The sequence below is a fragment of the Siniperca chuatsi genome, linkage group LG23 (genome assembly GCF_020085105.1).
Source record: "Siniperca chuatsi isolate FFG_IHB_CAS linkage group LG23, ASM2008510v1, whole genome shotgun sequence".
NCBI lineage: Eukaryota > Metazoa > Chordata > Actinopteri > Centrarchiformes > Sinipercidae > Siniperca > Siniperca chuatsi.
In genome coordinates this window covers 8183845-8197797 of record NC_058064.1, presented here as the reverse complement: position 1 = coordinate 8197797, position 13953 = coordinate 8183845, and the positions used below count along the sequence as shown (strand labels likewise).

At 38.4% G+C, this 13953-nt stretch overlaps 1 protein-coding gene across 1 annotated transcript; it reads left to right on the top strand.

Moving 5' to 3' along the window:
- Positions 1-9413: 9413 nt before the first annotated feature.
- On the top strand, positions 9414-13622 carry lum (lumican). The gene is made up of 3 exons (XM_044186744.1): positions 9414-9546; positions 10636-11514; positions 11985-13622. The coding sequence occupies exons 2-3, from the start codon at positions 10641-10643 to the stop codon at positions 12137-12139; spliced, it is 1029 nt and encodes a 342-aa protein (XP_044042679.1). The 5' UTR covers positions 9414-9546; positions 10636-10640; the 3' UTR covers positions 12140-13622.
- Positions 13623-13953: the final 331 nt, after the last annotated feature.

Here is a 13953-nt window from a genome sequence, read left to right as displayed (position 1 = left end):
TGATACCAAATGTATCAGTGCATTACTGCCACCAGCTGTTTATTTTTAACTTTTCTTTTCTTTTTTGGCCATCAAGACACTGTTTTCCGTTTCTTTATTTTTTTATTCACTACACCACTAATGTTAGACACACACCTAGACCAATCAAACTATTCTTATTATCAAATAAGCAACACGAAAATGGGAAATGTGAGATTAAGTGGAAATGTTGGGAGGAAAATGGAGAAAATAAATAAAATAGCGTGGGTAATGATGAATGATTGAACGTGTGCTTGGACTGAAAAAGTATAATTGAGTTTTAAATTTTTTTATCAACTTTACTGATAAATTAAACAGTGAAAGTTGTCACTTTCGGTACTCCATAGAAAACTGCTTCCTTCACTTAAAATACTAACTGTGTAGAGTTAAATTACAAATAATGCAAACAGCCTGCTCAAAAAAAGAAGCTATAAAAAAAAGCACACATGAATATGATATGACTTGGGTCTTGGGGGGCGGCGGTTCAGACACGGACAGACTGAGAAGCATCAGTGTTTGAGCACTGGCGCTCATCACAGCACCTCAGTCACTGCAGTACTGCAATTTGAATGTACTTCAATCTGTTGCCCCCATGTGGTGGTTATTAGTATAGCACTTTATGTTCTTTGTGTCTCCCCCCGAAACACACATGCATAAGCACGGTGCAACTTGATCTCCTGAACAGATGTCTATCTTCTAAACCATAAGCACTTAAACTTATTGCTTGAGGCCCGTTGCCAGTATTTATGTGTGTTGGTGCATGTGGATTGAGATGTATGTGTGTCTGCGAGGTTTCAATTAATGTGAAAAAAGTTTGAGAGGAAATAGTTTGGAGAAAATCAGTTGTGTGCAAATGTGTTTCCATCGACTTACTTCAGAGCATATTTGCACATTCACTCTTACACTCATTGCTGCTTAGTGTGTTTTCACATGCACATGTGAGTGTGTATGTGTGTGTGTGTGTGTGTGTGTGTAGGTGAAGTGCCTGCCTTGTGGCGCTTATGCAACCAAAGTAACCTGAGCTGCTACACCATGTCGAAAGCAGACTGGTGAAATCCTGCCGAAAAGCAGATGTGTCACAGATTTATGCAGATGGTTAGCTAAACTGCAAAACCAAACTACATTAATCAAATGTAGCCACAAAAAAAAAGTACCTGGGCTCATACCTGTCTGACTACCTGCAATATGATACTAAATTCCTCAATCAAATCCTCTTATCAACACCACAGCAATTTGTTAAGCCCTGTAATTACTGTGTATGAGACATTTAATATGAAAACAGTACACTTAGCTGGTGTAGTTTACACTATATCCCTTAATTTAGGGATTGTAAGGAAATTCTAAGGTGGTTTGTGTGATACAGGTAGGTGATTTAAACATACAGAGGTCTGTTGTGTTAAGCAGATCTTCTAGTCTGATTTTAGCGCTGGTTCACTCTTGCAGCACATGTGAGACCATGAGAGACAAGGTGAGAGAATCACTTAGCCTGCCTGAGGATGAGTCTCTGTTTTAAGCGCAGTACTTACCACATGGCCACATGGTAGGAACAGAAGGTGGTGTCTGGGTGCTGTCTTAGATTTTATTAGAAGCCTCTGTGTGTCTGTGCCAAGAAGTCCAAGAATATTCCTGTTTGCTAATATGCTTGCTTGGATCTCCATCTGTGTACCTCTGTCACAGCATGTGCATCTTAGTTGCAAAGTTTTTTTTCTTTGTTAATTTGCTTGCATTTATTTTTATCTGTGAATGTGTGTGTGTGTGTGTGTGTGTGTGTGTGTGTGTGTGTGTGTGGTGCTGACAAGGAAGAAAAATCCAGGGAAGATAATTTGCATTGCACTTTCACACGTGCCAGTTTTAATCTTATGTTTCATCTATGATATATACAGTATATTCAGTGTTGGCTCACTAGTCCTGCAAATCAGTCATGCTGTGAGGCGGGTGTTTTTCACTGGAAAAAAAATATAAACCTTGAAGTTAAAATTATCAGATAATTATAATGCAGAAAAGACAAAGGTTCATTCTAACAACTGACTGTATAAACCTCAAGCCAGACAATGTCCATACAGTACTGCACAACCTAATGAGACATAGTTTCGTACTGCATACGGTCAGTGTGGGCTAAATAAAAATGTCAATAGTCTCCCAACATCACATGCATTACAGAAAATGTGAGAAAGTGTAATTTACTCAAATCTGATTTAATTCCAAAGAAGAAGAGGAAACCACTTGTTAAGGCCCATCCCCCTTAGTTACTGTTGCTACACCTGCAAGCTTTCTGTTCCACACATACACAGTTTACAAAGATAACGGGACAGATTTACCCCTCGAACTTTTTACTAATGGTCCCTTTTTTTTACAGACAGAGGATGACTAAAACAGGCTTCACATTTCTAGCCTGCAAAATAACAACTGTCATTAGCAGCTTTTTTCAAGCTAGCTGGTGGTGGGTAGCTAGTAATTAAGCGAACGTTAGTTCCATGACTCCATTCTTATGTTAACAGCTGACTCGTTCTAAAACAAGAACTCTATAAAAGGGGTCTTAAATATACACTTGATGGCTACATCTAGATACTGTGCTAAAAGACTGAGGCTAAAGCTGCATATGTCTAATGTAAGACAATATAAGACATGGAAATAAAGAAACAGCATTATTCTTGTATCGCAATGCAGAGCTAGTCCTACAGTAGTATAACAGTTAGCCTAGTTTGAATAAAAACGTCAGATCAGCGTGTTGCTAAGGCATTTAGCAACAACCCTCAATAACCCTCTTTAGCTTTACTTAGGCCCTACATGTTTTCAAACTGTATATTTTCACTGTTAACATTACAAGAGAAATGGCTTTTAGGATGAGGACTAACCGATGTAATTGGCAAACATAACGCTATCTCGGGTGATGTTGCTGGAGTGTAAACTTCCTTAAATCCAAGTTGCTAACATTAGCCTAAACTTTGCAACTTCACAGTGGATGTGCTAGTCGTTGTTTTTAACATACCCTGTAACCGCAAAAAAGAATAGTAGTAAGCTAGTTAGCCGGACATGCTATCATCTTATGTTGTCCAACTGGACAATTGCATTGCTGCCATAGACTGTATAAAAAATGGACATAGTGTCCGTGACATCACCTATAGGTTTCTGAAGAGCCGCTGTGAAGCTTAAAATGAGCGGCTCCAGCCGTCGCCATCTAGGCAGTCCCTGACTCCAGCTAATCCAAAAATGGGCCGAATGAAGCCTGGTTGATGAAACCACCTAGCCACCTGATAGGTCACCTACCTGTCACTCAAAGCGGCCACATCCTTAATCATTCATAACTTTAAGCCTTAATATACTTCAAACAGGTGAGTTATATAAAAAAAATCACTCCGTGTACAGTTATCATGAATGGGGAAATTAGCTATAGAGACCAAAACCATTTTTTGTACCAGGTTGTAAACATGTTTATTTCTGCTGTGAAGTTGGGTATTTCAACATGGGGGCTTATGAAGATTGACTCATTTTTGGAGCCAGCCTCAAGTGGCCATTCGAGGAACCGCAGTTTTTGGCACTTCCGCATCGGCTTAATTTTTCAGCCCCGGAGGTTGCCGCTTGATTGCTACTAGCGGAAGGGTTTTAGCTAACGGTTATATCTATCTCGGTTATATTTACAGTATATCTGACTTTTGTTTGCCTTTGATAAAACTAATTGAAAAGACATTTCAACTTCTTCATGGAATAATTCCATGATTGTTTTCTGGTAATGATAAAAAGTTTGTTTCTTTAAAAACAATATTTTTCTTACATGTCATAGACCTTACACAGACTGATACCATGTGTTAACATAAGATGGTGAAAAGAAGTCTGCAATTAAAGTATAATATTTAGATGTATTAGAGCATATACCAGAACTGCTTTGCTGTGAACATAATTCTTTATCTGTGCAGAGAGAATGTCAAAAATCAGACTTGAAATATGAGTAGGTTTATAACTGTTCAGACCCAAACCTCTAACTTTTTTTGTTGAAGGATGTCATCCATCACTTGGCATTATTACAAGGAACTCAACAAAATTACTGTAATAGGACAAATAAATCATGAGAAAAACAGTAATAAAAGCCAGTGAGAACACATTTGGGGGGAGGAAGCAGGCTGACTAAGCAAAATGTCAGCATGTGTGTTTCCCAGCCTCCACAATAAGCTTCACTCTAGTTCACAAAAACACTGACAGGAACACAGTTAAAGGCAAGCAACCCTCAAAGAAACAAACATTCTGAGCAAGTTACAGATGAAGAGCACAATGTTGATTGCGTGTACACTAGTGGAAAGCACATCTCTTTTTTCCCCTTTATCTGAAGGCTTTCGTCTATAGTTTACCTCTTGTAGAAATAAATACATATCCAGTATCCCACGGCCATGTCATTGCATCCATAAAATTGTCATAAAAAAGTACAGCTTCCAGTTAGTCTTGTCCAATGGACATGGTATTACAGGAATTTTTAGGACATAGTTCAAATGAAATAATATCCTGTATAAAGGACACATTACTACACTCAAACTCCCCTTTATTTGATGTGTCAACAAGAAATGTTCTAACTGTCCAAGCACCACCAATGACTTTCATGCATTTCCTGCTTTGTTGATAATTTAAATTAGAAGTTGTGGAAAATAATGGGGCATCCCCATTTTTCTGAACTGGAAAAGAAAGACAAAAACTCAGATCAGTGAACTTAAAAACAGGATACCAAATGAGAAAAACTTAACTTAAAGTTAACTTGCACTAGCTCATGACCATGAGCTGTCATGGATTTTATAAACTGATATTGTGCAATTGCATGGTCAGCATCTAAAAGTCTAGGCCACCTGGACACCCCATGTACTGTATGTAAGAAAACATCATTGAAGAAATCCAAAGACAATGTTCGTAGTGTCCTTGAATTTATGTTCTTATATAATGAATTATCTGGCATTACTACAGGGAAGTTAAACAAGTTACATTTGAGCACAAACAAAGTATTAGGAAAACAGAGTTAAAAGCGAATGTCTGCCATCTGACCTAATGGAAAGGATGTGAGAGCATAAGGCAGACATCAACATATTCAAGAAAAAGAAGCACAGTGGCTAAGCACAATGACAAAATGTCTCCTTTCCAGCCTCCACTCTGCAAACAGTCTGGAGCAGCTTAAATCTGGGTTCACATAAAAACACTGCCAATAACAGAGGTAAAAAACCACCAACCTCAAAGAAATAAATATTTTGAGCAGTTTCCTGATGAAGAGCACAAATGTTAACTGTGTCAGGACCAATAGAAAGCTCTTTTTATTCAGTATCTGAGGGGCTTGTCCATTCTTTGCTCTTTGAAATGTACAGGGACAGCAAGTATCAAGGGTTATTTTTTGATATTAGTACATTAGACATAAATTAGTGTCTCCTTTACTGAAAGTGGCTCCAATCAAAAGTTTGACAACAATGGATAAAATGTGTAATGTGAAAGATGTGCTCATGGTGATGAACCCACAGAGAATTATCACCCGACTCTGCAGTTCCCCTCAGCTCTATGGACCATTTTAACTTTTTAAGCCCATTGTTTTAGTTTTATGGCCCGAAACTTTACTGTTTTGGTTCAGTCTCACTGTTCTAATCAATTTTGTTTCCAGCAGCAGTAAACAGCAAAAAAATTTAAAAAAATAGTACACTGCCTGCCTAGCACTAAACAACAAACAGACATAGTAACTGACTGGTGAACATTGAGGAGCATTTAGCAGCTACAGAGCTAGATAGGAGAGTGAATATTAGATATGCATTTACCAGGTGGCCAGAAACACAAACTCCAAATGAATGCTAATGTTGGTGTGTGTGTGCTGAATGTGTAAATTGGCAACTGTTCACTATAACTTTATAAGGAGATAAAAGGTCAGTGCAGTGTTTACATCTTGTTGTGTTGGTCCCAGGTGGCCAAATAATCTATTCGTGCAGATTTTAATGAACAATTTGTATGTACACATTTGCAATTAATTGCCTAATTCCTAATAACTGGAGTCACTGCAGTATTAAGGTCGGTTGGTGGCGTCTGCACAAAGTGCATGAAACCTAGGGTGGAGAGCATGCAAGATAGCAGGTACCGCTCATGTGTTAAGAAGCATTTGGCAATATATGTGTCACAAAGGTAACACATCTGTCTTCTCTCTCCCCAGATCAGTTGTGGAGCTGGCTAAAATGGACTGCAGTGAATGAGGATTTGTGCCTTCCAACCTGGAGAAAAGAGAAAAAGAATTGTTTCACCTGGGCTGTATGGGCTTATGACACCAGGTGTGGCTCATTAGCTATAATGAAAGACTAGCAACTTGGCCCTTTGCACTGGGCAGGTATTACTGTATAGGTCTATATCAAGGGTTGGAATCAAGGGTTAGCTCTTCGAAAGTGCAGCCTTCTTTTTCCTGAATTTGGAGGACATAAATTCAACAAAAATGCATCCTTTGCAGCCCTCTGCATCAAAAAGGCCATTGTGTACCCGTCAGTTATTTAACGGAGAGTTCAGGAAATCTTTGTAAACTCTTAAAATCAGGAAATACCACATGACTATTTCATATCAGGTTTTTGTGTCAAGATAGTAAATATAGAGTATGTCTAGAGCTAGACTAAATCTACAGTAAGTTGTAAACAATAGAAGACATTAACTCCACTGTTTGTTCTTGCCATTCAAACACACCATTAGTTAGGGTACAGACCCTGAATTGGGACACAGCAAAGTAACCAGTTTTAGTTGACAGAGACCAGCAATTTAAACTTAGTGAGCTGAAAGCTGCAGTATGGGGTGTTGATTCTCAGTGGAATTAATAGTATGGTCCACCCCTTTACATGACAGAGACCCACATCATTCAAAATTAATGATGTATTTGTGTGTTTCCAAAATATTGCTCGTAAAAAATAACTAAGATGGCATCAGAAGAATTTACAGTGGAGTTTGCTTTCTAATGTTTGACAGGTCAATACACTGACTGTCAGCTATAAACAGGTTTCAACTCAGGGTTTAGAATTTACTCTAATGTTTACATTTTTCTGACAGATTGTGCCTCTGGCTAACTAGAACCAATAATCAGCAGGGCCATGGTACTCAAGGATCACCACTGTAAGAAACTTTAAGGTCTATGATTTATTCATGTAAGTTAAAATAAACCTAATATCACTACACTTTGGTTTGGTTTGTTCAAATGAAACCAGAAGACATTTAAAGAATTTGATAACATTTATGATAAAATATGACTTGATAAAATGAGTGAACGCAGTACCCAGTGGGTTTCAAGGTTTGCTGAGATTCTAAAAAGTTTTTGGTACATGTTAAACACCTTCATTGTTTCTCAATTGATTGTGTACAAATGACCTTTAAGGGGTTCTAAACTATTGACCCAACAATACTAATGACTTTCTCACATGGCCTTTGGGGCATCTACTGTGACTCTAAAGTCCTCTATCACTGAGTGTCAGTAGAGACACACAGGCAGTACAAAGAGGGAGTTATCTCGTATCTATTACTCAGAAACACAAGCTCTCTAGATAGTGAGAAATGTCAGAAAAAAATGAAATGTAGGGCTTCACTGAATGTTACACAGAGAGGAAATAGTTGTAGGACATTTTTCACCTTCTCACAACAAAAAAACCTGAGAAAACCTTAAGTTTGTTTGGATGAATGACTGTTGGAAATTACCACTTCTTTCTCATTATGGACGTTTTTAGATGCTTTATGTACATGTGTAAACAGTGTGTTTTGGTCTTCATATTGTTTGCAACCACTTTTCCCATGTTTGAAAAATATGCCATCTACATTAAAGAAACATTCCATTTATTTTCAACCTCATAGTTTGTCAATCCTATAATTTTTATAATTTTACTCAGCAGATTTGGAAATGCATGGGGAGTCTGCTAAACACAGTTTCACAACAGCAACCTTTGGTTCAATCAACCCAAGCCTAAACCCTCCCCTTCATGCCTCATTCCTCTTCCATTTTGTTACACTCTGTCTGTGGGAGGTCATGAAAATGAAATGACTCTCAAAATGTCTTGCAGTGCTGTGTTAGATTATTACCCATTGCACCAGGTTTACTAAGATTTCAAACTTATACAATACAAAAGTAAAAATCATAAAACAGCATGAACTCTACTGAGTAATATGTTATCAAAGTCAAATGGCCAAATCTACGCAATTAAAACCCAAACAAAAAACTTTTTTTTCTTTTAAAGAATTATTTCTTACAAATACATAAGTCAATGAAATAAATGATTTAGTGGATCACATGAGCCTGCAGATGCAAGTAAGGACATTATTCTAAGAAGGCAGTCAAATAACAAAAATTTTGCAGAAAATTGATTTTCTGCTGTGGGAGAAAAAAAAGTAGCACAAGGAGCAAATGCATTTTTTTCTCACATATCTTGAGAAATCAGATATCTTGAGCAAGAATGTGAGTTATGAAAGTTTTCCACACACAAGAAATGCATCCAAGATGGCCAAGAATGGTATGTGAGTAGAGTAACAGACCACGCTGTGGCCAATTAAATCCAGGCGTCAATTCCCGGCATGCTCTGATGGTGTGATGGACGTCCACCAACAAATGGGAGAAACATTTGGCCATTTATCTTCCCCACCCCCTTCCTCAACTGCACTTAACAGATAAGTGGAACACCACCTTGGGTCCATTTTGTTCATTTGTCTCTATTTGCATAGAGAAGTATTTAACACAGAGGCTGATTGCAGGGCTTGTGGAGAAGAAAAATGTGGGGGTACAAGAATGAAAAGTAGAATAATTCATAGCAAAGACATATGAGATCAATTGGCTCTGCTTTAACCTACAGTTACAGTGCCATGCCTTTGGTCAAAAACAGGAGAAGAAATGTGTCAAGTGTTATGCAAGTCTTCTCTAGCCGTCTCATAACCTTTTTGTCAGATTTTCCAAAGCCTTATTCACAGCTCAAGAGGTACAGCTGAATTTATTCTTCTTCATAACCAGCGTCTGGGTTAAATGGCTGCCAGAGATCGTTTTCTCATTTTTCCACACATAGCTTCTCCTACTCTTAAGACTTTTCCACAAACAGCCAAACCAACTTCAACTTGAGTTTTTGCTTGCGCACACTTTGGGGTGGTTGTTTGGAGGACAATTACCAGAATGCACTAGAAGCGGGTGGTTTGTAAAGGTGACATACAGTGGAAAAGGTGGAGGTAATATTAACAGCATCATACATTTTTTACCTTTTTTGTGGTATAATATTCGTGTTCCTTGTTGCACCTGCTCTTGGTTAGTTAACAGCAGTTTTTGGATGATGCTCCAGCAGACATTCATATGGATGACATCTTCAATTTATATGACGACCTGACTCCAGTTTGCTGAAGAAGCCCCCCCTCCTCCCCCCTCCCTTTTTCCCTCTCTGTCTCTCCATCTACCCCTCTCTCTCTCTCCTCCCCCTCTCTCCTTCTTTCCCTCTGTGTTTTTCTCCAGAGACTTCCAGTTTTTGAACACTGTTCTTACCTACTGGCCCTCCACCCCACGAACACGAAGAGAGAGAACCACAGGTAAGCTTGCATATGGAGGCATGGATTTGTGATTTCCTGTTTGATTATTCCACTTTATTTCTGTTTTCCGGATGGGATTATCAGCTGTCACTGCTAGGCTTTTGGGCAGTGGCTAGTGCTGCAACAGAGAAGACAAGAATACCAGTGCATGGAATAAAAAATAAGTGATAGAAGTTTGATGGTTTGCATGTTGTTTTAGGAAAACCAACAACAGTGTACTTGCCTAGATCGTGCATGTTTACATAGATCTACAGTGCATTTCTAAGACTGTTTCGTAGATTTCGGTGACTTTAGACTTTGGAAAACAATCTGCTGCACTTGGATCCAGTTTCTGTCTGCATTTTTCATGGGTCTGGAATTAATCATTCTGGTTTTGCATTGGCTGCAGGGTTGCTTTTGTACAGTTATGATCCTAAACTAGTTATATGGCTGTTTTTAGTTCCTTGCTCTATGTGTTGGCTTAGTTGTTTATAAACCTAACAAAGGGCAAAAATCACTTTTTTTAGTGTTTCACAAGTAAAACATATGTTGAAGATTGGTGTAATATTCCTGTATGTTCATATATTGTGCACTCTTCTCTAATCTGTGTTGCATTATTGCTCCCATTGCTGGTTTACGTAGAAATGTATTAAATTGATAGATGAAGTGGTGCTGGGAGCAATGCAGTTTGGTTCAAGCTGCAGCTGTAATGATGTGGCTCAACACAGATATTTGAATCAAGGAATCTAGGACTCATTGGTCTCCAATCGGTTGACATGAACTTTTGGCCGATTATATAATACTTTATAATACTCTGGGGAGTGGGTGTGGCAATATGGTGTATGTAGGGAGGAGGGAGGATCTTTTTAGCATTTAATTGTGTTTTAGATTTCTTTTGTCCTTCAATTTTCTTCATTTTATTAATAAATCCTTGATGTATGACTGATCTGAACATGAGTTCAAATTGTCAAAATGCCCATGTTGCCACCAGAATTTTAACTATGACACAGGCTCTAACAAAACAAATCAATCGATTTGTTGCTCTCGACCCCTCTAACAGTTCTATCTTATTCCATGCCTCTCCTTCCCTTCTGTATGTTGGATCCCCAGAAGCCATGTTTCCTCTCCGTGGACCCCTGTTGGCTGTATTGGTCAGCGTAGCCCTGTGCCAGGATTATTACGACGACTACCAGCCTCTTTCCATTCTAGGACCCTCAGGGCCCAACTGTAATCAAGAATGCGATTGCCCAATCATGTTCCCCAGCGCCATGTATTGCGACAACCGCAAGCTCAAGTTTGTTCCCATAGTCCCAACAGGGATCAAGTACCTGTACCTCCAGAACAACCAGATAGAAGAGATCAAGGCTGGTGTGTTTGATAATGTTACTGATGTACTTCGATGGCTGGTACTTGACAACAACCAGATTACCAATGCTAAGATAGCAAAGGGCACAATTGACAAACTCACAGCCCTGGAGAAGCTATTCTTCAGCAACAACAACCTGACAGAGCCAGTCGTCCCTCCCTCAAAGTCCCTTGATGAGCTGAAGATGATGCACAACAAATTGTCCAAGTTCCCCTCTGGACTCTTGATCGACAAAGAGAATTTGACCTCCATCAACCTTCAGCACAATCAGCTTACCTCTGATGCCATTGCGGGGGCATTCAAAGGGCCAAAGAAGCTGCTGTCCCTGGATGTGAGCCACAACAAGCTGAAGAAGCTGCCAGCCGGAATCCCCAGTTCACTGGAAATCCTCTATGCTGACTACAACGACATTGATGGTGTTGGAGCAGGATACCTGAACAAGCTGCCCTCACTGCAGTACCTAAGGATCTCCCACAACAAGCTGGTGGACTCCGGACTCCCTGCTGGAGTGTTCAATGCGTCATCGCTAGTGGAGCTGGATCTGTCTTTCAACAAACTGCAGTCCATCCCTGAGATCAACGAGCAGCTGGAGCAACTCTACCTCCAGGCCAACGAGATCAACAGTGAGTGGCAACTGTCAATCTTTACTTGGTATTGGTATTTTATGATACTCTCTGAAAAGCATTGTTTCTTAAAGGCGGCCTGTGGACTTAAAATTATGCTTACATTATTATGTCTCACCAAAACACACTGTGTGTATTCTTTAGGTCTAGCAGAAGTATTTGCAAGTCCTTTTTGAATATTTTAAATCATGCATTGTTTTGCATCCATGTTTGCTAGCTTGCAGTCTTCTTCTCTTCACTGCCTTTGCAGGCGCATTGCCATGCTTCTTTGTGAGTTATCGCCACCGACTGTCGATCAGCAGAATAGCATGAAACCACAGTGCACATGCACATAAAAACATTGCACCATAGCGCCATTAGTGGTCAAAAACTCCACAGGGTTCCTTTGATCCCCAGTGTAAGGGGGTTGAAAGGTATTTGGTCTTTCTACCAACCTTCATAACTTTCTCTGCATTTTTGATTCTCTGTAGAGTTTGACCTGGCAAGTTTCTGCAAGTTCATTGGACCCCTCAACTATTCCCGCCTGAAGCATCTGCGTCTGGACGCCAACAACATCACACACAACAGCATGCCCCCTGACTCCTCCAACTGCCTGCGCCAAGCTTCAGATATCATGTTTGAATAAGGACCTCCCTTAAATCTATGACCTTTCCATGACCCCCTTATCTACTACCATGGCACAGCTCAGCCCAAAGCCTTCTGGGTCCTTTTATAGTACTCACATGTCCTTGCACATAAGTAGTATGCAAATCTGGGGTACTGTAATGGCATCTACATTAATTAAATATATATCTTGAGTAAATCAAGAGCTGGGCAAATTTGAGATACAATAGATCGCAAGACAAGCTATCAACAATTTTGCAAATCTTTTTGCAATATATCTTGCAAAATATGCAATCAGATTGTTAAATTAACCAAGCATCAAAAAGTGTTTCAAATATTTGGCTCTAGATATGCATGAATATTGTCATTGTTGAAATAAACATGAAGGGAAAAAAAGGGGAAAAAAGTGAATGACCAAAAAAGTTCTATGAATAAAAATTAAATCATACATCAAACACACACTTCAAACATTCCAAATGTGCATTTGATTATATTGAATACAGACACAATGGAGTAAACAATGGCTCTAATGTCTCAATTCAATTGTAGTGTCATTTTGTTGTCTGTCTTGTATGTTCCAATGTTAAGCATGTATAATATAATGTGGGTACAATAATTAATCCATTGCTGTGTGAAGGACCAGCAAATACGGACTGTGTACTCAGATTTCAGTGTATAATGCCTAATGTGAGAAATGATGAACAAATGTAAAATAGCAGTTACACAGCAGTCACATTTTCAACATCTTGAATGAATCAAAGTGGTTTTAAGGAAAATGCCGGTGTTATTTACTCGTGTCTGACATTGTCTGCCATCTTCAAATTCAAATGGTGCCTTCATGCAAATAGCATGATGTCCCACTGATTGACTTATAGAAAATAAATATACCCAACTAAGAAATTTCCATTTCTTCTTGAAAATAACTTCCCAATTCCTTAAAGCAATAACTTTAAGCCCAATTTAAGTAGGACTTGAATGTTTCTGAGGTACTTGGTGTGAAAAAGTAGAATAAATGACACCTTATTAAAGAACATTGGTGTTATCCTTGAAATTACTTTGCTCAGCTAAACCTTGAGATGATAGTATGATGTTTTCTTGAAATCACGAGTCAAATTGTTTCTTTACTTTACCTAATTCCTAGCTGTCCACTGTCATGCACATTTCTGATTTGTATACAACATTTGCATTACTTGCATGCAACCATTGGTACCATTCTTTGATAATAAACTACAGCTTTTGCAGTTAAGGTGCTTTCATTGTTACGTTGTTGTTGTTGTTGTTGTTGTTGTTGTTGTTGTTTACCATGTTTGATAAATGCTTCTTACCAATACAAAGTCAACTTGGCAGCAGTGTCATGTTGATTGAAGTTATGTTATTAGAATATCACATTTTGTTTAGGTCATTTTTCATTTCATCGTGATTTTTTGTGGCCTTTGACTCAGTAACTGCTCTTGGATTACTGTGAGGAAACCAAACACAGTTGAATAAACTATATTTCCAACATATTTGTATGATATTGCTTATTAAGACTGCTGTAATTAATTTATAGCATGTATGGAAACAAAGTGATAAAGCCATCTTTATAGGTATCCTTTATAAATGGTTTATAATTTGTAACTAATGGATTATTAATTATTAGTAAATCCTATATAAAATATTAATTAATCCATAATTAGCCACTAATGAAGATAACTTTGGGGTTGCCAAATTGTAAAAAAAAAAACAACAAAAACATTTGGCTGGTGTAATAAAACCATTAATTACACATTATAAACTATTTATAAAGTATGCCTTGTTTTAAAGTAGTACTTATGCTGTAAATTAAGTAACCAACTT